The 26,809-nt window shown below is 40.3% G+C and overlaps 1 protein-coding gene across 4 annotated transcripts; it reads right to left on the reverse strand.

Moving 5' to 3' along the window:
- Positions 1-1,184: 1,184 nt before the first annotated feature.
- Positions 1,185-26,606, reverse strand: LOC141775393 (E3 ubiquitin-protein ligase RNF38-like). 4 transcript variants are annotated; one of them, XR_012595596.1, is made up of 14 exons: positions 25,268-26,606; positions 18,367-18,419; positions 18,016-18,197; positions 15,126-15,549; positions 14,068-14,208; positions 13,762-13,950; positions 11,848-12,009; positions 11,649-11,752; positions 10,304-10,385; positions 10,104-10,225; positions 8,343-8,442; positions 7,523-7,664; positions 2,643-2,742; positions 1,185-2,097 (listed from the first exon to the last, which is right to left on the reverse strand). XR_012595596.1 is itself a non-coding variant. In XM_074648720.1 (13 exons), the coding sequence occupies exons 2-13, from the start codon at positions 25,608-25,610 to the stop codon at positions 7,602-7,604; spliced, it is 1,965 nt and encodes a 654-aa protein (XP_074504821.1). In that variant the 5' UTR covers positions 25,611-25,718; positions 25,918-26,606; the 3' UTR covers positions 6,555-7,601. The 4 variants fall into 4 exon arrangements, 2 of the variants coding, with proteins under 2 accessions (XP_074504821.1, XP_074504822.1); XR_012595597.1 differs by lacking the exons at positions 1,185-2,097; positions 2,643-2,742 and adding an exon at positions 6,050-6,395; XM_074648720.1 differs by lacking the exons at positions 1,185-2,097; positions 2,643-2,742 and having other exon boundaries at positions 6,555-7,664; positions 25,268-25,718; positions 25,918-26,606.
- Positions 26,607-26,809: the final 203 nt, after the last annotated feature.

Below are 26,809 nucleotides of genomic sequence, written 5' to 3' on the forward strand. Positions count from 1 at the left end.
ATAAGTCATAGAATAGTATATAGAAAAAATTAAAAAGGTCATAGTATATTATGTCAAAAACATAAAAAAAAGTCATAGTACAGTATTTTGGAAAAAAAATTAAGTCAGAGGATAGTATGTCGAAAGATGTTATGTAAAAAATCATAGAATACTATGTCGAATAAAAGTCATAGTATAGTTTGTCGAACATTTTATGTAAAAAAAAAAGTCGTAGCTTAGTATGTCAAAAGAATTCATGAAAAAAAGTCACATTATAGGATGTCAAAAATTGTATGTAAAAAAAGTCATAGTATAGTATGTTGGAAAAAAAAAGGTCATAGTATAGCATGTCGAAAACATTGTCATGAAAAAAAAATCATAGTATAGTATGATGAAAAAATGTCATAGTATAATGTGTCGAAAAGATTTTAAAAAGTCATAGTATATCGAAAAAAAAGTCATAGTAGTTTGTCGAAAAAGAAAAAAAAAAGCCTTAGTATAGTATGTCCAAACAAGAAAAAAAAAAGTCATAGTATATGGAAAAAATAAAAAAAAGTCATAGTCAAGTATGTAGAAGAAATAAAAAGTCATATTGTAGTATGTCGCAAAACATTTTAAAAAGTCATAGTATAGTTTGTTGAAAAAAAGGCCTAGAGTAGTAGAAAACTTTTTTTTTCCAGCATGAAAAAGTCATAGTATGACATTTTGTGACAATTATTTCGGGCAAACTATGTTTTTTTATGGCATACTATACTATACTATATATTTATGACTTTCTTATTGCATACTACACTGACAATTTGAAAGAAAACTATAGATTTTAGAGCAAAAATCGTATTACTTTAAGGCGAAGGACAGTTATCAGAGCACTATTAGTGCAAATTTTAACTAAATCCAAGCAATGGGTTATATTCTGCACTGTCACCTATGGGGTGAGTCATTATGTTGATCAATTTCATCACTTTTTGCTGCTATGAAATGTGTTTATTACAAACATCATCATTAAAATGATGAAAAAACAAGGTTGTGTTCTAGATCTAGTGGTATCTGTACTGATAACTTTGACATCAAAATTCAGCCCCTGCATCAGACAGATATGTGGCAAAATAGCAACACGAGAACTATTTGTTTTCATAATCCATTTTCAGAAAAAAAAAAAAAAGTATCTCAGAACTAAACTGACGATAATGACAGCAATCATACTTTGACAAGTGACTTCATGAACTTTGCTCTCTGCCACATGGCTCACACCAGCTCCCTGGAGAGGGAATCATCCAGCAGACTGGGAGGACGACCTGAGGGTCCATGTAGGCTACACTCTGTGTGTGTGTGTGTGTGTGTGTGTGTGTGTACAATATCACACAATGTGTATATAAATTATATCACACAGACACACGTGATGCACTCAGCCTCCAAGCTCGCCTCTCCTCACCGACTAAATGTGTCAAGTGGAAAGCCTTCGTTCTGATGCTGACGCTCCCACTGAGCCCCCAGTATGGCACGATTTCCACTCCACCTATCCACACACCCCTGTCCTGTCTGACGCTCTCGTTCTGTCTCGTCCAGACATCCATGGTCTCGTCCCTTTCTCTTCCTCATTCAGTCTCTCTCTCGCTCACACACACACACACACACACACATACACACACCTCGTGTCCCACGTGTGACAGTGACGGCCGCTGACAGCTCAGAACATGATGACGTGGCCAGCAGCCATCAAACATGCAGAGAGGGGGAATCCCTATGAAATAAATATTACACACACACTTCACTCAGGGAGATGGGCAGGGAACAACATGCCCTGCTGATGCATCTACATTTAACCCTCACACTGCTGAGTGCCTGCCTGTGGAGAGCGAAAGATACGAGAGAGAAGGGGAGAAAAAAAGAGACAGTGCGTGCACAAATGTGAATATAAGTGAAGCAGGCAGAGCTCGGTGCTCTCGCTTTCTTTTTTTATACAAGCAGGATGGAGAATCCATGTACCCTGTCAGCTTGGGACAGTCTTCACCACGCACACACACTTGCATTTGCACATTAAAAGTGTGGGCTGCCATGGAGGAGAGCGGTGGAGACAGCCGAGGTGTAAAAGCCTCTCCTCTCTTCGTTTAGACAGGACTGAAGGAAAATGAAGGAGGAAGAAATTTTAATTTTTTTTTAAATTGCATAAAAAAGGGTGTGGTGCTTGATCATGGTTTATCAATTTGTAAAACAAATGTAGAATTTTTTTTTTCTATCAAACCAGCTTTGCTTTGTCTTAAATTTGGGAAAAGCACAGATCAGTTAAACATGGTACACTTTGATCCTGGAGCTGTGTGTTGCTGCTGGTAAAGTTTGTTTTGCAACTGTATGCAGGAGGACATTGTATTGACTTGTATTCATTCTGTTGAAGTTTAGCTCTATCTTAACCCTTTCCCTAACCACAACCTAACAACTCAAATCAGCGTAGTCACTGTGGGAACAGGTCAAAATGTCCCCACAACTTAAAACATCAGCTGGACGCCCTATATACACATTACATTTGTTGTCTCCCAGTGTAACAATGTTTATCTGCAGTGTCGCTGTTAAATAATCTAACAAATAAATCAATAAATGACTGTCCTTGCAAAATTCTGATCAACCGAAACACCAATAAAAAGCCAAATAGAAACACAAACACGTACCTGAGCAGACGGTCATTCAGGCTCGCTCTGAGGCTACAGGTGATGTTACGGCTCTTATTTCACTCTGTGATTCTTCCAGAGGAACGTCTCCTTCACTCTCCTGCTTGAAAATATAATTAGTCCTAAATGCACACTCACATTTAAACATGTATTGTAAGCACACAACTGTAAGCTATTTATGTAGAAAGATAAAATGATCCTCATCCACAATTTTAAAATATATATTGTTTACAGTAGGCTACATGTGCAAAAATATAACATCTTCTTCTTGCAAGTTGTCTTCTTCTTCCTCTCTCTTTGACCTGCAACTGACAGACTTGAATTAAAGCTCCTCTTCTTCACAGACACTCTGCAGGACGAAGCTGCCTGGAACATATCGTCAGTCCAGGCACAGCCTGAGGACGGGACAGCCAGTCACACATGAGTGAATGGAGAGCAACTAACCAGCCAAAGAGGAGGACAGTCAAGCTAGACTTTTTACCAGTGGGACTCCTCTTAAGCAGCTACAATGATACTGTAAGAAGAAAATGATTTGTTCCAAAATGAAGGGTTCCTATCATGCAGGTTTTACACTGCAATCAGGACGTAAATGAATAAAAAGCTTTTCTGCATTTTGCAGTCCATCTTAATGTAAAAGTTCAAATAAAGCAATTTAAAATTAGGCAAATTGTGGCCTCGTACAACCCCGGTTATGAAACTGAAGATGGGCGAGTGAGAAGGAAAGGCAAATATTGTTTGTTCCCTAGGTTAAGTAACCGGGCCGACAGTTTTAGGCAGAAATCCCCCATCACTTCCACTTCACTGCTCTGCAGAGGAAGCGGGTTAAAGGAGTGGGTGGTGATCACAGCAGAGGCAAAGAGGGAGAGGAGGAGGGTGGAGTGGAAGATGCATAAGTAAAGAGACAGGAGGAGAGGAAGAACAGACAGTAGAGAACAAACAGAGGACAGTGCATGAGGAGGGCAGGAGAAGGAAGAGGAGCAAAGTCATTAAAGGAAAGGACAGAAGTGGTCAAGGAGAAAGGAGAAAGAGCAGGAGGAGGTTTTAGAGTGGAAGACGGGGGACTGAGAGGTGCATAACAGAAAAGGGGGGTGAAGCAGAGACTTTAGTAAAAGAGTGGAAGAACAACAGTCGGACAGAGTGAAGGACAAGGATGGGAGGACAGTGAGTCATCAGGCCTCAGCCAAGTTTCACGTTTAATTAAATATGAACTGAAAATATATATCTACATTTCCTCTCTGTCTCTAAAAGAGAGGCAGTTATCGGACTTGTAAGTTTTAGATGAAATGAACCTGCATCGCCTTATGTGGTTTGACTACTGTTTTTCAGCTTAGAACCACAACAACACTGTAACAAAGATGAGGGTGAGGAAACCATGGAGTATCAGAGAGTGCACTTCTTTTAAATATTTTAAATTTTGACAATCAGGCCTGTAGTCACTGAGCTAAGAGACACTGAATGTGGCCGCATTGGTGCCGAGTGTCTGGTTGGAAATGTCTTGTACTTGTCTGTTGTTAATGGGGATGTGATTGCTGATAGTGTGCTCCCTAAGAGCAATTATTTTTTTCAGGGTGGTTGTAAATTTTGTATTTTTGTTTCTGTAGTTTTATGATTGGTGGTTTATTTTGTCTGCTTTTTACAAAGTGTAAGGTTTTGATACAACTAATCATTTATCTGTGTAACCTGCGCAGCACTTGTGGCCTCCGCCCAGGGACTACAGATGAAAACAACCTTCTAGCTACATCTGGTATGATATATGTACTGTGCATTGTCCCTGCTAAATAAATAATAAAGAAAATAAAGAGATAAATAAAAAGTGGCTAGTAGGGCTGTGTATTGGCAATCACATATTGTGATTTTTTAAATAATGAAAAAATAAAAAGCACATCACCATGTGTATAAAAATCTGAGTAAAAAAGTTACCTTTTCTCTGTAACATCCAACATCATAGCACTACTTTGAGAGAGCACATACACTGATATGGCCAATGTCTTTGCACATAAAATTAAGAATTGACTGAATTAATCTTTGCATTTGAACTATTAATTAAAAAACTGTTTTTGAGATTCGATACAGTATCACAAAACATAATATTGTGATACTCAATATTTTCTTACAACCCTATTGGCTACTACAAGATACATGCATAAAGTAAGAGGTAGTCAGACCTTGGATTTAAAGAAATCAAAGTGACATCTGCAAATCAGTATTAAAGACAGCATGACCAAACTTGTGCTTAGACATGATCAGATTGCTCTTTAAGATGCTGTGTGTTTGCAAACTGTTTATCCCTACATGGCATATTGATGTTTCTGTCTGTTCAACCCACCCACCAAACCACAAATATGCAGTTTGAAGAGAAATGCAGAGAAACATGCAGAAAAAGAATGAAAGGATCAAATAAATACAGTACAAGGTGACAAAAAAAAACATATGCAAAGAGAAACTGAAGGGATTAAAGTAACTATTCAGCATTTTATAGTCTATTTTGTTCCTATAGCCTCCTTCAAACACAAGTTTTCTTACTACTAGAACAAAGTCATTATCTTTGGACAGATGTCTCCATAAGCTCTTTCAGGAGTCGTAACAGAAGTCACCGCAAGTCAGTGAGACCGGCTCAATGTAAAGTATGTATATGAAAACTGCCGTCAGGTGCTTGCGTCCCCTTCGCCACATCCTTCGTAAGCGGGCTGTGTAAATGGTCTCCAGTGGAAAAACAATGACATTTGTGTTCCCTGTGCCTCCGGCAGCTCCACGCAAGTTGCTTGCAAAAATGAAGCCATTTGTGCGGCAAAGCCTAGAGGTGACATCTGCCTTTTGGACTTTACAACTGTAGATACTGTATTAGTATGTACAGTAACAGAAGGAGCAAGACAACAGGCGTGTGCTGCTAGGGAAACAGCTGTGTGCGGTCAGAGAAACACACATGTACGTCGACAGAGTGCTGTGAGGGGAGGTGGACGGCCTGGCTGCCTGTCTGTGCACCAACTGTATGTAAATTGCATTGTAGGCTTAAAGTTCACTGATAATACATTCTCAGTTCATTAAGTTGTCCACTTTAGTCTTTATTTGATTAAAATGCTTGTTTAATTTTGTTCTCTCAGTTTCAGATTCAAATCAATGCTATAATAGTTTTTAATGTTTGATTAGTTTTTATTTTATTTTAGTTTTGACTTTAGCAATTTCATTTTAGTTAGTTTTCAGAGTGTGTTTGCTAGTTTTAGTTTAGTTTCAGTTATTAAGAAAGGTTACATTTTAGTTTTTATATATATAATTTTACAGTAGTTTTATGGGCAGCTATAATGTCTCAGAAATATGTAGCTAAATATACATTCAAAATACATGTTTGGAGAACTGTGTAGGAATGACCATAATGTTTATTGTTTAATCTTTGCGCTACTTTAGTGAAGCAATTTGCGGCATAGCGCCGTCTTGTGGAAAAACAGCCCACTTATTACCCACAGTGACAATGCTACACATTAAGAATGTAGCGTTACACAAAGGATGGTTATTCTTTAGAGTAACAACTGTCTCACTCACAATCTGAATTATGGTGTGACAAGTCTGGTATGTGCATGTTCTGTTTCACACATTATAACAATCTGCAGGGAAATAGTGTAAATGTCATACTGTCTACCTGTAAACCAAAGAGTATTTATCAGGAGAACCACATCCTGGTCAGGAGTCATGGTAGTCTAGAAGAACAGTAACGCTGCCTAGTGGCAGCTTGAAGTCATTGCACCTCCAGAGCAAAATCTGAAAAGACGGAGCCACCCAGAGCAGCAGTCTGCAGTCAGTGTCATTTTTAATAATACCACCACTTCAAATCTAACACAGAGAAATCCAGCACAACCAAACCCCACTTATTTCACTAGCTCTTATTTCGCTGTTTAAAAATATGTACAAAATGCTAAGTTTAAAAAGTTCATATCAAGCCTTTTATTTGGTATACAGATATTCATAGATTTATACAGTATATATAGATATATGTATATATGTAACACATGTGCCACCGCAAAAGTCACAGACAAACTTATTTTTTTACTAAGAAAAGAAAGGAAAAAGAAAAATATATAATGTGCTTAATTTCAAAGTGGTGCCGTGAAGCGCTTGTAATGAAAGATGATCAAAACCGGAATGATGAGGTAACTGCCAGGCAGGAAAACAATCACTTATAATGGTTGAGTAATAATAATAACAATAATAATAATAATAATAATAATAATAATAATAATCTACTGAAACAAGTGGATCAAATAGGCAACCAAGAAATATAGTGGCAGCATGGACCCTTAGTGTCAAACTAGAGAAAAGGATTTAAGTCTATAACACACACGCACGCGCACACACACACACACACACACACACAGAGTATGCATACAGACAGACAGTGCATAAAACGTACAAACAGGAAATAAAGTCAGTCACTCATGAGAGCAAAAACTCTCATGTCGTTACTCTTTGTCTGATACACAACAGAAACTCAGGCATGCTCCAGGACGTCTAAAAATCTCTCTCTCTCTCTCTCTCACACACACACACACACACACACACACACAGACTGAAAACACTCAGTCATGTACCACAGCCCCGCATTACAGGGCTGACCAAACAATTGTGGTGCATGCACGTGTACATCCACAGACGCACACCACACCACAGCAGAATAGTGGTAAGGCAGGGTGAGATTCACTAAAAAGATGTGAGTGAGGGTCTGCATTCATGTGGACAGACAGTAAAATAACTGTTGAAGAGGGATGAATATCAGATCAAATGTACGGGAGAAGGGGCAAAAAAAAAAGATAACAAACGAGCAGAAAGTGCTGCACAAAAAACACAAGGAGGTGGTGTGTGTGTGCGTGTGTGTGTGTGTGAGCACGTACATGTGTATCAATACATCAGGAGCAGGTAGTGCTGAACGTGTTCGACAGACAATTAGGAGCATCTGGCTCCCTCATGTGGTCACTCGGAGTCTCTCTGGACTTCCGAGGCGTCGGCCCGACAGATGGGACACGTCCTGTTGGCCTGAGAACACGGAGAGGAAACAAAAACGATTCAGTTTTTTAAGCAGTTCATATCTTCAGTCCTGTTATTGATCACACATTCCTAAATCTGCACATCTGGACAGTAACTCCCCCCATTTTCTTATTTGTTTTGTATTGATTTGTAACCCCTATTCACACTGAGGCTTTGGGCAATGCTGTCATGCCTCTAAATCATAAGACTGTGTTGTGATTAACAGTAAGAGACTTTTTTTTTTTGCATTTTCATGGGGGAGATAAAGTGTTGACAGCTTATTCAGATGTTCCTGTCCTGGGGTTTAGTGTGGTTTACTGACTCTTCTGTGCTGAATTTAGGAACATGCAGACACAAGCCTGATGTTTGTTTCTGTTACCTAACAGATCTCCTGAAGAGGGAGATTCTCACTCTATAATTAATGTGTACTTGGACTGAGAGTGTATTTGTGTCTTTAAACAGGTTTTTCTCTCAGTAAGTTACTGATTGAGTCTCTAAACGCAGCATCGCCAGGGCATTTACAGCCAGTCATCAGCGGGCTATTATGTGACACTTGTGCTAAGAGACTTGAATCCACTACCCAACAATGTGTGATTAGCCTTAGATGAACTCAGAGGATGTTTGTGTGTATTACATGGACACAGTGTGTTTGTGTGCTTGAGTGGGCTCCACGGGGTTGGTACTTACCCTCAGCCATTTGTCGACACACTTCCCGTGGAACTCGTGGCTGCAGGGCAGGACTCGCAGCAGTTGGCGGGACTCAAAATCACTCATACACACCACACACCTGCAACACAACGGGTATGAGCATGTAAAGCACGGCAACGCAAGAAACCTGTTGTTTAATGACACATTGGGCCTCAAAGCAGATTTAGGTTAACTGGTTGTCAGCTTAATGTCTTTGCACATCAAGACCGTGTTTGTCGTAGGCCTTTTTATTTTAATGGGTCATCCGATAAAAAACGTTACGCAACAGAAACCTTGAACACTGAGTCCGTTGTGCTTTATTATTCTATTCAATAAGACAAAACTGAATTAATGACATTGGTACAATGGATTTCGTTAGTCCCAAACGGGGCTAAGGAATGAATGAATGAATGAATGAATGATATTAGCAAAAAGCTATCATTTAGCTGCCTAAAGCACAATCACTGCTGTCTAATCTTTCCTACATCCTTTGTTTTGCAACCATCTCCGATTCCAAGCTGTTCTGCAATCACCTGCCATAATATATCTTTAAAGGACCGATATGTAATATATTTACTGTAATAAATTATAAAATGACCATGATATGACATCAGAGATTAAGGAAACATGCTGAATTGAAATACTGGCTTCTCTGACAACAATGCCACAGCCAGGATGTTCTCTTTTGAAATTTCCATTCCTGTACGAAACGTCTGTTTTTGTTTTGGCCGGTGTGATCCAGCCCACTTGTCCTTTTCGACACCCTGTTGCCACATATGAAGCAAATTGTCATACAAGCGCAGCCTTCTGCAGCCCCGGAAGCAAGCAAACGAACTGGATCAACAAAGATAACGTTAACGTTAGATTCTACCCGACCTGAAAAGCCTCTGCACATCTCACTGTGGTCCGTGTGCAGCTGGGTTATCAAGGCAGCGGCACACAACCGGTGAAGTGATTCTGACTGTTGCTGGCCAGAGGCTAATGTGGTCGTGTTTAGAAGGTAACCCCCAAATTGCAATAACGTGTGCCAACTGCCATCAGTCACACCGGAGGAGCGGACGGGCCACGGCTCCAATGTTTTAAATTTAGACTGCTGTTACTCATTTTAAATGCTTGCTGCCAGTCCTACATATTGTTCCTTTAAATTCTGCATCTCTGTATTCTTTTATGTCTTTATTGTAAAGTGCTTTGTGCTGGGAGATGGAAGTGAATGTTTATTATGCCATTTTGGATGATGACGTTTGCATGGACGGTGGCTCTGAGTGGTCAAACAACCCTCTATTGCCTTTTGACGGATGCAAAAAAATGCAGAAAATCTAAACTGTTCCAAATAACTTAAATGACGTCCGAAAGTTTGGTGTGATTGACACAATGTGAGATTGTAATTATTTTTTAAACGTGCAACAAAAAAATAGGGACTTGGTGTGCAAAGGCCTTTTAGACTACAGCATTTGGGAAATAAGTATGAAAAGACTCTCACAATTTCCCAACCCCAAAAGGCAGAGATGACATTTGATTTTTTTTCCAATATGCTTTGAAGTTATATTCTGCTTTCTGTAGCTTGAAAACCACAAATATGCTAAACAACTGCACAAACTCTATTACTGATATTAACTATTAACATATATTAGCCTCAGACAGAAATAGTAAAACCAGAAAAAAAACAGTTTTGGTGATCCTGTGAAGCCAACACAAAACCTCATGAATAATTCACCCTATCAACAAGTGATGCCCTGGTGTTTGTAAAAGGACGGCACTCACAGTGTTTGTTCAGACTGATGGTTATTTGGATTGAACCGATAGGAAGGAAGCTGTTCGATGTCTCCCTTAGTCAGTCCTCGGAGTTTGGCCTCTCCCAGACGTTCAGCGAGGTTCAGGAGGGCCTGTGGGGAAAAAAACATCAGCAACAACAGAAGAATCAAAGTCTGTATCCACCAAATGTTCAGCAGAGGAAGACGAACCTCATAGTTTTCCACCTCTCCGTCATCTACGTCCAGCTCTAGACTGATCGCAGGACCTGTGGGCTGGACTGGCAGCATTGAACTACAGAGGGAAAGATTTAAGTTCAATTTATCAAAGAATTATTGGAAATCAATTAACAACACAAAGCAATGATAAATATTGTCCCTCACAGGTACTGCATAAAAAATATGCTCAAATCATAACAAACCCAGCAGCTGTCAGTGTGTCAGTGTGCTGACTTGACTATGACTTGCCCCAAACACAAGTTTGTGGGCATGTCTGTAAAGAGGAGACTCGTGGGTACTCATAGAACCCATTTATATTCACATATCTTGAGGTCAGAGGTCAAGGGACCCCTTTGGAAATGGCCTTGACAGTTTTGGTTGGTACCAATGGATTCCTTAGGTTTTCTAGTTGCATATGATGCCGGTATCTTCTTCTTCTTCTAGCTTTAAAACTGAGCCCGTTAAAGAAATAAGTGTCATTAAAACGAATTTGCCCTACAAAGAAGCAAGTTAAGCAACAACGCTATGCAGTAGTAGCTCTGTTAGCATGCATATTCAAGTTGAACAGTTAATAGCCCAAAAAAATATATATTCTTTTCCATCACATTCAAAATATTTCAATCTTACCTCATATTTGTCTGTTTATTCAGTATTTCACCGTTACTTGAATGACTTCTATGTTGAATGTTTCACCTTAGGGCTGGGCAATATGACGATGTATATCGTCAAAACGTAAAAAATGTCAACTGTATATATTTTTCTATTTTGTTTCTATGGCGATATAGTCTAGGCCTATATTAATTCCTTTTTTTCTTATGTTAATTTTGCACTCAAGTTCTTATTTAATTTGCACAGAAGTATACAAAATAGGCTTTACCATGTGGTTATTTCAGATAGACTATTTATTTATTGAATTACCAGAAAACATGCTATATGGTGATATATATCGTTAGCGAGATATGAAATTACCGATATGGTGATAGAAGATTTTGGTCATATCGCCCAGCCCTATTTCAACCTTTTCCCCTATATCTCACGATTCTCCCTTTTTGCAGTCATAACGTTTATGCAACAAAATCCTTTGTTAAATCAGTCATTTAGCTTTGTTTGGCCGCCTCAGTTGCCTTCTCCAGGTATAACTAGGTCAAATTTATCCTTATGAATATGAACTTTTATAAAGGACTTTGATGTACATAATCATTGACACGCTGCAATTGCTTGCATATTTCAATAATAAATATCAGGTCCTCTACTTTATATTTGACCAATACAAATTATAAATATAACCTTTTCTTCTTAACCGTCTCCTCTTAGGAAATTAATGTACCGATCTACTTACAGGAAGTAAGGCAGGAGGCTGGGGTGGTAAGGCGAAGGTGGCAGTGGCTGTTGCGAGCGGTACCGTCGCCCCGGGAGACGCCGAGGAATAAAGTTTGGATAGGACTGCGGGGCAATTGACAAACACATACATGAGAAATCATTCACGTGGATTTTCTTCAAAGGAATACAAACATTATTGGATTATTCTTATTGCTCACCACTCCGAAGAACTCCTGTGGCAGCGGGTCATGAGACAGGAAGTGAAGCTGGGTGGAGTGTGGTGTGAGGGCAGGGTGGGTGGCGGGAGGATAGTGGAGCCCAGCACCCAAAGACAGGTGCTCTCCAAGCAGTTCCACATCATTCTCTATCCTCTGTAACGGCTGGAGAAGAAAATACACACAGTTATTATCAGATATTATTTCATGTGATCACAGCTACAGGAGCAAATTAAACACTATTCAAACACGAGATAACAGAGGTGAAGCATCAACCCTTAACAAATCCTGTAAATAAGATGAGTAGGAGATTTTCACTAAAATATGTCATTAAAGGTTAATCTCAGTGGGAATCCAGCTATTTAACCCATTTGTGCAAAAAGACTATATTTAGTATGATAAGAAAAACGTCAAAATCGTTCTGATTGGTCAAAAGTCTTGAAATTTGGTACAGGCATACTTGTGTGCAAGTATCTAACAGGACAACTTTGACATTTTTGTATCACATGAAAAATCACACTTTTACTAATAGTCAAAGTCAGGGTTTTTGAAAAATTAGGAAAAACACTAACATTGTTTATTAAACGTTTTTCGTATGGATTTTTTTTTACATTGCATATGTGTGCATAACTTTGATATTAAACTTGTTATGAGTTTATAGATACCACATTTTTGATTGTGCTCCCTGTAGTTTCTGAGATACAGCCATTTTCTTATCATACTATATTTAGTCTGTGGGCACATGGGACTGCTGCTTTTTCCTAAAATATAATGGAGTCTATTGCAAAAACAGTAGTCCCACGTGCTCAAAGACTAAATACAGTATGATAAGAAAAACACACTTTTCAGCCACAGTTTGACCCAGAGAACACTTCCACCAAAAATGTTCTGTTGCGGGCATTAACCTTTGTAAACTTTGTCACTCTGATTATTTGAGCACCATTGTAATTTTAGCCAAGAACAACACAGACCATTTACCTAGTTTTCACTGGTGGAGTTCACTAACTTTGATGCTCGCTGTGCAGGCATACATCTGAAAAACACCCTGTTTCAGTGCATGTCCTGATTTATTACTAAACCCGGCACTGTTTCCAAGTGCTTGCAAACACTAAAGGAGAACAGCACAAATTGCTTCAACTCTGGTGTATAAAATATGCATCATCCATTTTGCTTTAATATTGTAAAACACCTTCGCTGCTGCATTTTTATAAAGCAGGCAAAAACATTTAAAGCTTCCTTCAAAGATGCTGACAGTCACACTAGTTCCTCAAGTGGAAACATGTTTTGGTAAATATTAAAAAGGGGGGAAACGTTTTTTTTAGAGATGCACAGAAAGTTAGATATCCTCAAATAAACAGAGGAAAATCAAATCTTGTAAATTCGGACTTCAACTTAAATGCCATATTTTACAATAGTCCCAAAAGCTGTAAAGATAGAAAAAGGGTTGGGCAATTTGCCGAATATATCAGCTACCTGTGATTGGACGAGAACATCACCGGTTGCTTTTTTGGGGCAATTCTTTGGGCGATGTTTGTCATTTTATTTTGCTACCTCTGAAGAACCAGAGCTGCTCAGCCGCTGCTCAGCGGGCAGACAGAGACAAACAGTGTGTAGAGCCAGAATATTTTCACAACCAAAAGTGAATTAAGGGTTTATTTCAACCAAACCAGAGCTGGGGATTGTTGGAACAGTGGAGAACACTAACCAAGGTGGTTTTTGTGAGTTTTATTTTGTTTCTGTCGAGTTCGAATGAAGCGTGTTTTGCGGTGCTCCGCCGCTAGAACAGCTGAAATTACGGCGGCGGTGTGCACAAACACACCCGCACGAATATATCGGCAATCGGCAGTCGTCGGGCTGACATTGGCCGTTTGTATTATTTTAGGTTGAAACAAGCGTAACATAAGAATTCCTACTCACCGATCGGGCCTGCTGCGTCGGATAAGGTCCAAACTGTGCCGGCTGGGGCAGGTGAGGTGGGTGGTGGGAAAGGTGTGCTGGGGGATGGGAGAGATGAGGAGGGGGAAGCAGGAAGGCCGGGTCACTGGACAGCAACGATGGGAACGGGTAGGGCATGGGCAAGTGTTGCACAGAACAAGTCTGAAGGACCTGGCAGAGAGAGAAAAAATTACAATATTTCATTTAATGAGGGATGTTGCAAACCGTATTTTGAAAACATCAAATAATGAAAACTCATCAGTAACTGTACTATGTGGAAACACTCACAGGAGGAGGGACACTGCAGACGGGATAGTGCTGTCCACTGAAGACCACTGAGCATGCTGGGATCTGCTGAGGGGCGGAGCGAGGCGGCAGGCCTGGTGGCGCTCCCGGAGGAGACACAGGATACGATACTGGAGCTGAACCCTAAATACGCAGATCAAAGGGTAAAGGTCAACTCTACGAACACAGACTGTGATTTAAAGCTAAGCAGCTGGAGTCTTAGTCCACATTGTCTAGGTAGCAAATAAAGCATATCAAAAGAGCAGCGCCTTTCCATGTTGTAACTGGCACAAATTTGTGGATATGAATTCTGATGTGGTTGAATTATTATCTAAATTTAAACGCCATTTTATTCGATTGAAGTCACGCTTTCACTTGCAAAGGACATGCAGATGAAAATGAGTCCTGTGACCTGACTTTAAAGTTTAGCTACTAATGTAAACTGTTCCCATCAGATCCAGTTAATAGTGTTATGTGTTTCCTTCTACTTCTAGAGACGAGTTACATACAGTAACACCACCAATTAGTGATAGCCATAAACAATTCAGTTAACAGTTAAATATTGGATATGATAATTTCTTACGGGTAAAGTTTCCATTTGCAAATGAACTTTCCCCCATCCAATTTAATAACTTATTTTACTGAATCATCCCCCGCACATAGACCAAGTGAATCTTTCACCTACAGGGTTACAGGAAATGTAGTTACTGCTCTCAAGATCAAACAGACCACAGTAATAAATTAAAATAAGATCACATTAGTCATACTCTCTGTAGTCGACATCTTCAGCTGCATTAAGTTAATAAACTCATGAGCAGCTGCTTTTAATTTTCATATTGCATTTTTAAAAGAAGTTTCTGAAAGTTATTGTTGGTGTGTTCTTGTGCAGCAAGAGAAGGAGACAAGAACAAAACTCCCCTTTGAGAGTCAGTCATAAACAGTAAGTCATGTTTCCTCTTTTCAGAGGTCTACTGGAATGATTTCGGTCCTTTCTCAGCCGTATGTACTATTTCTTTCCTAACTCACCCCAACAACAAGGCCACATTATCTCATGAAGTCACCTGCTCGTGGAGGTCCAGCACCATACTGCTCTGCTGGGATGGGTGGGGGTGTGGGTGCTGTTGATGGGCCGCAGGGTGCAGCAGCCTGGGAGACAGGTTCGGTGATTGATGGAGGGGCCTCGGGGAGGGATTTGGGGGATGGTGACCTGGGCGCTCTTCAAGCCCGGGTCCCAGCCCTCGGAGGGGTTGCTGGCTAAAGGGTGGGTAACCCTGAGGGGGAGCCTGGTGACGGTAGTTCTCATCCTGGTGGCCTGGCGACGGGCCGTGGTGGGAGTGCAGGTGGTGGTGGTGATGATGGTGGGCGTTGGGGTGGTGATGGTGGTGGTGGTTGTTGTTGCTGTTGTAGTGGTGGTGGTTGTTGTGGGCGTGGTGGTGGTGGCGGGTCAGACGGTCTCTCCGGCCGCGCTGGCGTCTCATTGGAGGGCTGAGGTGGAAGAAAGAGGGAAAAAACTTAAGAAAAGGGCCAAAGGAGCCATGTTGAAAAGGATTAATTGATTAGTTGTCAATTATTAAATTAATCGGCAACTATTTTGATAATCGATTAATCGGTTTGAGCAATTTTTTACCAAAAAAAGTCTAAATTCTCTGGTTCCAGCTTCTTAAATGTGAATATTTTCTGGTTTCTTTACTCCTCTATGACAGTAAACTGAATATCTGAGTTGTGGGCAAAACAAGACATTTGAGGACGTCCTTGGGCTTTGGAAAACACTGACCATTTTTCTCCATTTTCTGACATTTTAAACAACTATTCCATTAATCAAGAAAATAATCAACAGATTAATCAACAATGAAAATAATCATTAGCTGCAGCCCTAATGTTGTCATTTGCATAATTATTAATACAGTACTAGGGTTGTCATCTACAACAAGTAACTTAACAGAGTACTCCACAAATTTATCATTGCACTCCGATAACATTGTCGTACTCACAATGGACAGCTTAAAACAAAATTATCAAATTCAATACAACAGAATCAGAGATGTCGTCTTTTTTTATTCCACACATTCTTCTTCCTTGCCAAATGTGGTGCCTACATTACCCACAATGCAACTCGACCACCAACAGCTCAGTTGGAGATTCAAATGTGCTATGGTAGTACCAGCTAATGTAGCCTCTACAGAGGACTGGTAGGCCCACTTCTTTCTAACTACACGCCCCCGATTTTCAAACTTGTAGTCGTCAGCCCAGACTGACGCTGACTCAAGTGACATCAATTGAGGCAATTTATCAGACTTCACACAGCTCCCTCTGGAGCCACAAATTAAACAACTTTTTCACATATGCAGTAGCACTCCCCTAGACCTGTAAACAGACTTTGAAGAGTCAAATCGGTGGAGTTCCTCTTCAAGTTTGAGAACAAAAACTAAAGCTTACTGACAGAAAATTGGACAGAGGAAGAAGACGATGCTTCCTAGCCGTATATTTTCTGCCAAGTGTGTGTACTAGAAAAAAATATCAGGCTAGAGCGAGAGAGACGATAATCAGTCTCTGGAGTCACAGACGTGTTGCTTTCACCACAAACAGGGGCATCAAAACAGGTATTGAAATTCATCAACAGCTCTAATAAAGACAACTGCAACACACAGCTAGTCAGGAGCAGACTCAATCAGGCATCACTAAACAGCATTACAACTATTGCACTATTATTGTATTGACGCTTTGATATATTTATGCATTTTGTTTTTGTATTTGCTCATCTTATGGTTTTAGACCATGAATCAAAACATATTCAATGTAGGGCTGATGGACTAATGATTATTATTTTCATTACCAATCTGACAATCTGATTATTTCTTGATTAGTCAGTTAATCATCTGTACTAGAAAATGGAAGAAGATTGTAAAAAGAAGAAAGAAATTCTGTAAAGCCCAAGGTGACATCTTCAAATGTCTTGTTTTGTCTGGCCAATAGTCCAAAAACAAAAACTATTCAATTTACAATGATAGAAAACAAGAGAAACCAGAGAGAAAAACAAGTTAATGAAGCGATTTTCAAAATCAGAATAATGGTGTCAACAGCAACTATTCTACGACTAATTATTTCAGGTCCAGTTCAATTATTTTACTTGTGAATTATTGGCAGTATCAGTCAACAAAAACATGTAATACAAATTCTGACAGCTCTGATTAATTCTTATAGTAATCTATCGCATAAAAAGATATAGAAAAGATTAAAAGATCATTTTTGGGTTACAGTCATAGACTGTATATAAGAAGTGGACGTAGTCACCGTGACGTCACCCATTGGTTTGTGGATTGCCATTTTGAAGCCTCGAGTTCGACATTTTGGCCGTCACCATCTTGGTTTTTTGTAACCAGAATTGACACGAGAGGGTGGAGCTACGTACAACAGAACGCTGAATAAGACATTTTTAGGCTGACCAAAAAGGTTATAATTAACTTTCATGAATTGAAAACACACTGTGAACGGGTTAAAGTTGTAAGACGAAAACACGGTACACGACCGTACAACGCCGTGGTAGCGACCTATCAATCACGAGGTGGCATCGCCCTAAAGCGTACCCTACTTTATGATCTATTTGACTCTAAATGGGACCATAATTTACTAAATGAACATCATGTCTCATGTTTACCGAGGTAATAAGTCAAGTGAGAAGTAGGATCATTTTCTCATAGACTTCTATACAATCAGACTTATTTTTGCAGCCAGAGGAGTCGCCCCCTGCTGGATATTAGAAATAATGCAAGTTTAAGGCACTTCAGCATTGGCTTCACTTTTAAGTTTTTTGACTGTTGGTCAGCCAGAATGAGCAATTTCAACAAACACATTTGGGATCTTGTCATTCTTTTTTGATATCTTATAGGCTGAACAATCCCCAGATCAATAATAAAGATAACATGCATTTGTGTCTCACACACACACACATACCTGCGTCGGTTGCGAACAGGCGTGTGGCATCTCTCTGGCATGTAGTGGGGGTGTGGTCTGCGACTGGGAGGCAGCTCCCAGGGGCGAATGGGAGAGGAGGGAGTAGAGGGAGGGGCGGAGTTTAGATCCAACATGGTCTGCTGGGAAAGACGCTGCCTCTTCGGGCTTGGACTGTCTTCCATCTGCACACAGAGGTAAAGGAGGGGGGGGGACCAGAGGGATGGTTGGTCAGGGAAAAACAAAAAAGGAGGACAAACAAAAGGGGAGAATGAATAAGAAAAGAATATACAAATCCTATTCAAACCAGGAGCAAAGCAGAGGCAACAGGCAGAGCTCATGTTTCATACTTACTTTGTCCCGATCCTCGCTGCACACATTATCTGGATGAAAATGTAGCACTCCTCCTGCAGGCCACAGAGGAAAAAAAACAGAATCAGATAAGCTGGGACTGAGAAAAACAACATCAACATCACAAGACACATGGACATACGCTCGCTAAGCCAACAGAGGCGAGGGTCTATCTTCCAAACAGGCTTTTGATTAAACAAGCAAAGGAGGACGACATCTCTGGAAGATGTCACACTGGATCCTCTCTGGTTCTCACAGACAAATCATTCCCTCTGATCTACCATGAAGAGTCAGTGCAGACTCACAAAAACAGACATTCACTTATCAAATGTTCACAACACACCAGAGCCTCTTGCTGGCTTTGCACATGTAACATTCATCAGCCCGCCTTAACCATCACTTTTCTCCAAGTTACCATAGTGTGCTATCAAAAGGTTAAAGTCCCAGTCAACAAAAAAAAACATAATAAAGATTCTGGCAGATCTGATTAATTCTTATAGTAATCTATTGTATAAAAAGATTTAGAAAAGATTAAAAGATAAATTTGGGGTTACAGTCATAGACTGTATATAAGAAGTGGACGTAGTCAATGTGACATCACCCATTAGTTTGTGGACTGTCGTTTTGAAGCCTCAAAAGTTTGGCATTTTTGCCATCACCATGTTGTTATTTTGCAACCAGAAGTGACACGAGAGGGTAGAGCTACGTACAACCGAACGCTGAATAAGATATTTTTAGACGACCAAAATGTTACAATTAACTTGAATGAACAGAAAACATACTGTGAAAGGGTTGGTAGCGACCTGTAAGGTAGCCATGCCCTAAAGCATACCCTGCTTTATGGTCTATTTGACTCTAAATGGGACCATAATTTACTAAATGAACATCATGCTGTATTGAAGAAGACTTGAAACTAGTGATTGAGACCATAAACTCATGTTTACAATGTTTACTGAGGTAATAAATCAAGTGAGAAGTAGGATCTTTTTCTCTTTCTATGGAAACTAACTATTATCAGAAAGCCTGATTTCAAGTCTTTGTGTTGGTATGCATCTGTGTGTCCCCGAGCACGGCAATGACGCATTTTTAGCTCTACAAAAACAGCTCAATACTGCATTTTTCTCCATTTTTGTTTTGTCTCCTTGTGGTAAACAAGCGATAAAAATCTCTCTTCGAAGATCAACAGACCATCACAAAAAAAGACTCCCTAAGGACATGAATAAGATTATTATGTGCAAAAAAATGTAATACCAGAAAAAGAAAAATCACATTACTGAATTACGGAAGCATAATTCAAACATTTCAGAAAAATGACTTGTTATTTTTATTAATTAATGAGAATATTATCTCAAAATTCTTAGAAAAGGTTTCATGTAAAGAAAAATCTGTTCTGTTTTTCTGAATTAACGAGACCTCAAAATGCTTCAAGAAGCTCTCACCTGCATGTAGTACTGCTGCTAATCAGCCTCACCCTGCAACAGAGCTATATGATTACAAGTACGGGGTCAATACAGGAAGGTATCTAAGGTTTGATTTCAGATGCATCATCTCATATTCGTGAAGCATGCAGCTGTTTTTCTTGTTGAATTTGTTTATAGCAATACAGTGCATGACCATAACACTAGAGGGTTCAGAAATAGTAGAACTAATGCCTTACTACGATCTTTTATTTATAGATCAATTTCTCTCTGGAATAAATTTGCCTCAAAGTCTCTGCTGCATTGTTAGTAAATCAGTGTTTAAAAGTAAATTGTATATAAGACTGTAATTTGTTTACTGCGGTGGTGTTTTTATGTTTGTTTTGTTTGGTATGCTATCTCAGGTGTCCTATTTGCAAGGTTTATCTGTAATTAATTATTTCCAAAGGTTTTTATTCTTGTATTTGTGTGGTATCTTAATGTGTTTGTTTTTGTATGTGCTTAATATGGACTCCAGGAAGATTAGCTAGTTGCTATGGCACCAACTAATGGGGATCCTTAATCAAATCAAATCAAATCAAATATCGGTTCAACTGATCCTGGTGAAACACCACAATGTCGGGCAGTCGACAAACTAACAACAATACCATACTTAAAGACACAAGTAAGCTATCTCCTAATGTTTCAAATAAATAAAACTGGATTAAACTAAACAGACGGCACATGTTTGCTTTCATGAAATCGAGCTCTCGAGTAAGTAAACGAGCGCTTCTCTTGGGATTTTGATGTATCTCAATATCTCGAGATAATTGTCTCATTAATTCAGAAAAACAGGGCAAATATTTTTTTCTCAAGATTATGCATTACGCTTCTGTACTGAATAAAGCGGTCATACCATACACATAATCTCAGTAGAACACAATGCTCACCCAGCTGTTTATCCGACAGTCCACATGTGCAATCTGGATGCAGCATGTGCACACAGACATTTCAGCAGCTTAAGAACGATGTCCTTGAACTCAGCTGACAAGAGTTTCCTCTAAGCAGTCCCCCAAAAACCTTTAATCACCATAAAGAGGGGAAAAAAAACTCTCCTCCCCTCATCTCTTTCTATTTCTCCCTCTATGCCTCCCTCACACATACAGCCCCTTCCGTCTCCCCAGAAACAACCCCCCACCCGTTCCTTGTCTTTGCAACGCCACTCTAGGGCCATGTGAAGTCTGCCGATAGTGACAGCTCAAAGACGACCTGCTAGTGGCTGCGGAGAACAGAGAGACAGTCAGTTGACTGACTAGCCGACAGCAGGGCCAGCATGCTGGCTTACATCTTTATTTATACCAAGCCTTTTTCTTCAGGCCTCATAGGGTCCTGGGTAGGGCTGGGTATCGTTTAAAAAATGATGATTCCAATACCCTTAAAGTGATACTGATACCAATAGAGTAGAGTACCTCATTTGATACCCGTTTCTACTTCAATTTGATACCCATCATGTGAATGGAAGCATTCTTCAGTTGCGCAAAATGCTACCAACACCACTTACTTTTATTAGACGCTACAGGCGTGTAGTATAGCCATACTTTGTAACGTTTTGGTGGCATCTCAACACGGTTCCAAAATGAACACCCGTCAAGCGCCAAATGTGTGTAAATAGATCGTTTGGTGAGTAAATCTTTGGAAGGCTACCCGCCACACTGGCAGGTAAATTATTTGCACCAAAATAGTGTAATAAAAAATTAAGCTGAGAGTCTCTACCACATGTTGATGTCATTTATGGGCACGCTGCTTTAGTCCTTTATCACCACCACAACCAGATGTGTTTTTTACGCCTGTCTGAACAGTGCCTGACTAAACTGCCACGGCACTTTTTACCATATGTGACATCAGCTACTCCGCTAAACTATCCCTTGCGTTTGGCGTCTTGTTTCTGTCCTGTCATTGTGAACGGTTGCATTTCACACTGCAAAATAATTTTGCTTCAAATTTTCCTCTGGCCTCTGAGTCAAAAAGTTAATTTCGGACACTATCTGCTGCGGTAGTGGGCCAATCACATCCGGCATTAAACCGAAGAACGCTTGCGGTGATTGGCTGCAAGCAAAACCATACAAATAGTCTTTTTTTTTCTAGATTTTGCAACCGTTTAACTAGAAAAGTTTCAATACTACTTGGTACTGGGTTATTTCGGTTGATACCTTAAAGATATCATGTACCGATACCCAGCCGTAGCCCTGGACCTCAGACTACCCATGTGTTTTGAGGAGAACTAGGTCTGTTAATGCCGATTCACCCCGAGGGCCCTCATAGGGGATGCTAAACCAGACTGGACGGGTTCTGTTGGCGAGCAGACACAACCTTGTTTCCTCCGAGCATTGCTGCTGGGGAAGACTGACACCATTTATTTTACGACAGACAATCAAGTCAGACAGGCAGGATAGTGAGCTTAAGAGTATCAGCGGTCATCAAGTAGCAATTTGCTCCTGTTCTTTAACAAAGACTTAAACTAAGCCAAAAATAGAGAAACCCTATTTTACCCACATAATCTGCAGAGATCTCAGGTGATAACAATATTAATGAAGATCTGAAAAACTGGTTGCTGACGCTTTGTGACGCTGGCAGGTCATGGGATGCAACACTCACTATTAAAGCTACACTGGGTGATAAAATGCTTGACACTGGGGGGAGAGGAAGAGGAGGAGAAGAAGAGGAGAAAAACAGAGGTAAGACAGAGGGACACATTTTAACACCCCCAAATCCAACCCCGACACATTCTGCATAAACTGATGCCAAGAGGCGTAATACGGGTGAGGTACAAAAACAAACAAGCACAGACAAACAGGAAATCTGTATCACGCACTTAAACATACACACTCTTATTCTATACACACACCAAAAACACACACAGACCATCTCAGAAGAGGCTTGTGCAGCTGCTAAGAAGAAGGAGGCAGATCACACAGCTGGGAGATACACTGTTTAAGTCGTTCACACAAACCCCTCTGTAGTCTCTCAATTTGGGAAGCATGTGTTTTTGTGTGTGTCCCCTCTGTGTGGGTTATTTTGGGTGTTTGGCAACAGCGCTGCTACAGAGACCCATTAAAAGCCTGCTTTCATTCATTCACATGCACTTTTTTTTGCCTTTAAGGGAATCCAATCTGGTATTACAGAAGGTTTCTCCAGTCACTTTTCCAATGGTCAGCAATGGAAACCTGGTGAACACTGAACATACAATGAATACAATTGAAGCAGTCTCACTTTGAATTTCCTCTTTGGCAGTTTAATTTGTTTCTTCCTCTTTTTTCTTAAAGGTTTTAGGGGGGTTTCATTGTCTTCTTATTGAGTTTGGGTTGGGTAAGGAACCATTGCTGCTGTGGGCATGAAAAGCCTTTTGAATAACAGTTTGACTGATAATGGGCAATGCAAATCAATTTTACCTCACAAAGTGAATAAACCAGCAAAGTGCAAACACAACTCTATTGTTCATCCCTCTGTTTATTTGCTTTTGAAACTATAACACCTTATCAATCTTTACTCTAGCCTGAACCATGAGATAAGAGATCTGCTTGACTATTTGGGGACAATACGGAGCTTTGCACAATGCACAGGCTTAAATGTAAGTTCAATAGCATTAAGGCTTATGGATGAAAGGGCTGATGGAAGGCTGTAGAAATGCCAGCCTGCATCACAGCAGCGAGCAATTTGAAACAAAGATAAAATCGCTATCAAGAAAGAGATTTCATTGCAAACTATTTCAAGGCTTGTTTCAAGGCTCCAGACTGCTCTTTTAATCTGACTCCTCGCATGCATACTGTAGGTCGTTTGAAGACTGAAGAGTATGTAGGACGTCTAAACCACTGGGCAAATGCATCTGTCTCTGATCTGATGATAAGTGAAAACATACCGCTCTCTAGCCATCAATATTGCAAGCTTTCCACTGACCAACCAGATTTGTTTATATATATATATATATATATATATATATATATATATATTTATTTATTTTATAGAATATATCAATATATCACTGTAATTCTAGTAAAACCTTATTAATTCATTACTTAAATGATTACCTATAGCGTTTCTTTCCTCATGTCTTGGCAAAAGGAATAAGATAATGCAGGCCTTCAGCACCACCATGCCTGGACTATCCAAAGGAACATTTTGCAGTGTTAAATTACAGTATAAGAGCCAGTATAATTTGCACTGTGATCCAGGTAATAGCGATGAACAGATACCGATACCGGATCAGATATCGGTCCAATACTGACCCAAATACATTAACTGGATCGGGTAAGGGTGACAATAAGGCCGACCTATTCAATATTTATATACTATGTACATTACATACTGGAAGTTGAATTCCTGTTTAAGTTTTGACCAATTTGTTGCTGCATTAAAAAGTGTTTACATTTGAATTGTAATTCCTGTTAATTTTGAAGATCTTTTACCAAGTTGCTGGTGATGATTTATTACTTTAATAATAAATAACAATCAGGAAATTTGTATCTATGTATTTATTTGTTACATTTTGCTTTACAAAGTTAGAAAAAAACAATGTTTAAGTCAAGCCTGATGTTGGCTTACATATAAAAGAATTATCAGAGTCACTTCCACACAGTGAGCCATATACAGCTTATCAATTAAACACTGGTATCATATCAGCACTTGGTATCAGCCGATAACCAAAGCCCAGGTTTCGCTATCAGTATTGGGACTGAAAGAGTCGGATCGGTGCATCCCTACCAGGCAGGGAATAAAATTAGCACCTGCCACCTGCCAAATAAAGGGTAAATGTTGGCTGTGGCAGGTACAAATTTCAAGTCACCTGCCACCATGGCAGACATGTTTTCCTTATGTTAAGAAATATTATTTTTAAGAAGCAATTCCTAAATTAAATGCAGTCATGGATTAAGGTTACAACATGTATTCCATAAATCTACTGTCTGGTACCACTGACTCATGTTTACAAGTCTAAAGCATTGTACACAGATTTCAGAAGTGACAGACAAACAAATTTGAGTGGCCGGTAGAAATGTTCAGTGACCTGCCACAGTGGCAGGTGAGGAAAAAGCTTAATTTAAGACCCTGCTGCTAGGTCTGACACTTTCACCAGATGCAACTCACAATAAGTGCATTCAACCAGGTGGATACAACCCAAAAATGTAAGAACTATGCAAGTACATCAACATGTTTTAAGTGCTACATACAAGACAAAGTCCAGGGACCTGGTTTGCCCTATTCACCTGAGTAAATGCTATTCAAACCTCTGGAGCAGAGCCTCCACTACAACACCTGACATGACAACCATGACATATAGCTGGCCTTTTAAAGCAACAGCTGGCAGTGAAAGCACCAAGCCTTTTAGTTAAATGTCTCAGAGCCTGTTAAACTGCTAGTGGTCTGCCTGCATCCCTTCAGGGGGTGTATCCTGTGTGAGTGTGTGTGTAATGATGCATCTAGCCAGGGCCCTGTGTTCACTGAAGCCTGCTTACCGGCCCCGGGGTGCCTGTGCGGGGCTCCGTGTGAGGAGTGTCGCTGCGCCCCCGCGGACAGGTAGCTCCCCTGGGCGTGCTGCTGCTGCTGTTGCTGCTGCTGGCTGTCTGGGTAGCTGCGACCACCACCACCTCCACCGTGGTGGTGGTGGTGCGGCGCCCAGCCGGGGTTGCTCTGCTGCTGCTGCGGGTAGCTCACTACACCTCCTCCTCCTCCACTGGCGTTCATCATCATGCTCCCAACGTTACCAACCGCGTTACCACCATTGTTGCCAACGTTGCCGTTCATGCCGAAATGATAGAAGCCAGACCGAGACCGAGACCGAGTCCTCGGGGGGTCCATGGCTGGGGAGGGCGGTGGTGGTGGATGGACGTGATGGAGAACCAGGAAGCCTCCCTCTTCTACGCGTCTAGGTTACCTCTGATGATGACGACCGACTCCCGGTGTTTTCTGAGGCATTTAAAGCTTGTTGTTTTTAATATAAATAGACGAGGATGAGGCACCTGACGGGTTTCAGGGAAGCACAAGCACCGACTAACATCCACCGTCCCCCACACCACGTATGAACGTACACAAGTATTACAAAATATACTTAAATCAGCATGCGGTATAACAAAAACACAGTACTCAAAAACACCACGTTATTTACCCGGAAGTTAGTTACCAACGGTTTTTCGTCGGTTGCCACAACAACGGCTGAGCAACGTTCTCTATTGTCTCTCACTAACAGGCTTTCACAGTCAAATAAAGTGTTTTTAAGGCATTAATCGCACACAATTAGATCATAAACGAGTTATCCCGATGTGTAACATGTAAGTGAAGTTAATCTGTCTCTCTCTCCGCCAGCAGAAGCTTGTAAATACTTAAATCCCTCAAACACAAGATGGCTAGCTTGTCGTCGTTAGCTCACTGACTAGCTCTGCTCTGATAGCTGAGCTGTGGAAACAAAGTTAGATTTACTGAATATATTCAAACTCAAATTGCTTTATTGTAATAAGTAAAGTTGCACCCCCTTTGTAGCTAACTATACCTGCTCGTTCATTCGCATAATTTAGTTTTCCCAGCTTAGCCCAGAGGCTAACAGGAAGCGAGGTCTAAAGAGGAAAACAAGTCCACCAGAGCCGACATCACACGCTACCTATCGGTGTTAGAGAGGCGTTATTAGCTCGGTAACAGCGTGCAATCTCAGCCCGCATGAGTAGACAGATAGCTAGTCTATTTGAGAAGTAACGAGGGCGATATTGTCCGATTTGAAGCCCCTCTTGTAGTCGCTGTGGAGTGTTTTCTCTGGTCAGCGGGGAGTGTGTGTGGAGAGATCAATCAATGGGAGGTTTCAACATCTCTGTGCCAAGTCACTCCCAATCGATCACAGAGCAACATGTCGCTCTTCACACGCTTGATTCGCGATGTTTTTATGAGTAAATAACACAATTTCAGAAGAGAGGGGATGTTTAAATTCGTTATATTAAATTAAAGAAAGATTTGTTTAATTAGCAGTCGTCAAAGTTGTTTTTTTAGGGAGCAGCTTGTTATTGGAGTTG

Source organism: Sebastes fasciatus, chromosome 10, assembly GCF_043250625.1.
Source record: "Sebastes fasciatus isolate fSebFas1 chromosome 10, fSebFas1.pri, whole genome shotgun sequence".
Classification (NCBI taxonomy): domain Eukaryota; kingdom Metazoa; phylum Chordata; class Actinopteri; order Perciformes; family Sebastidae; genus Sebastes; species Sebastes fasciatus.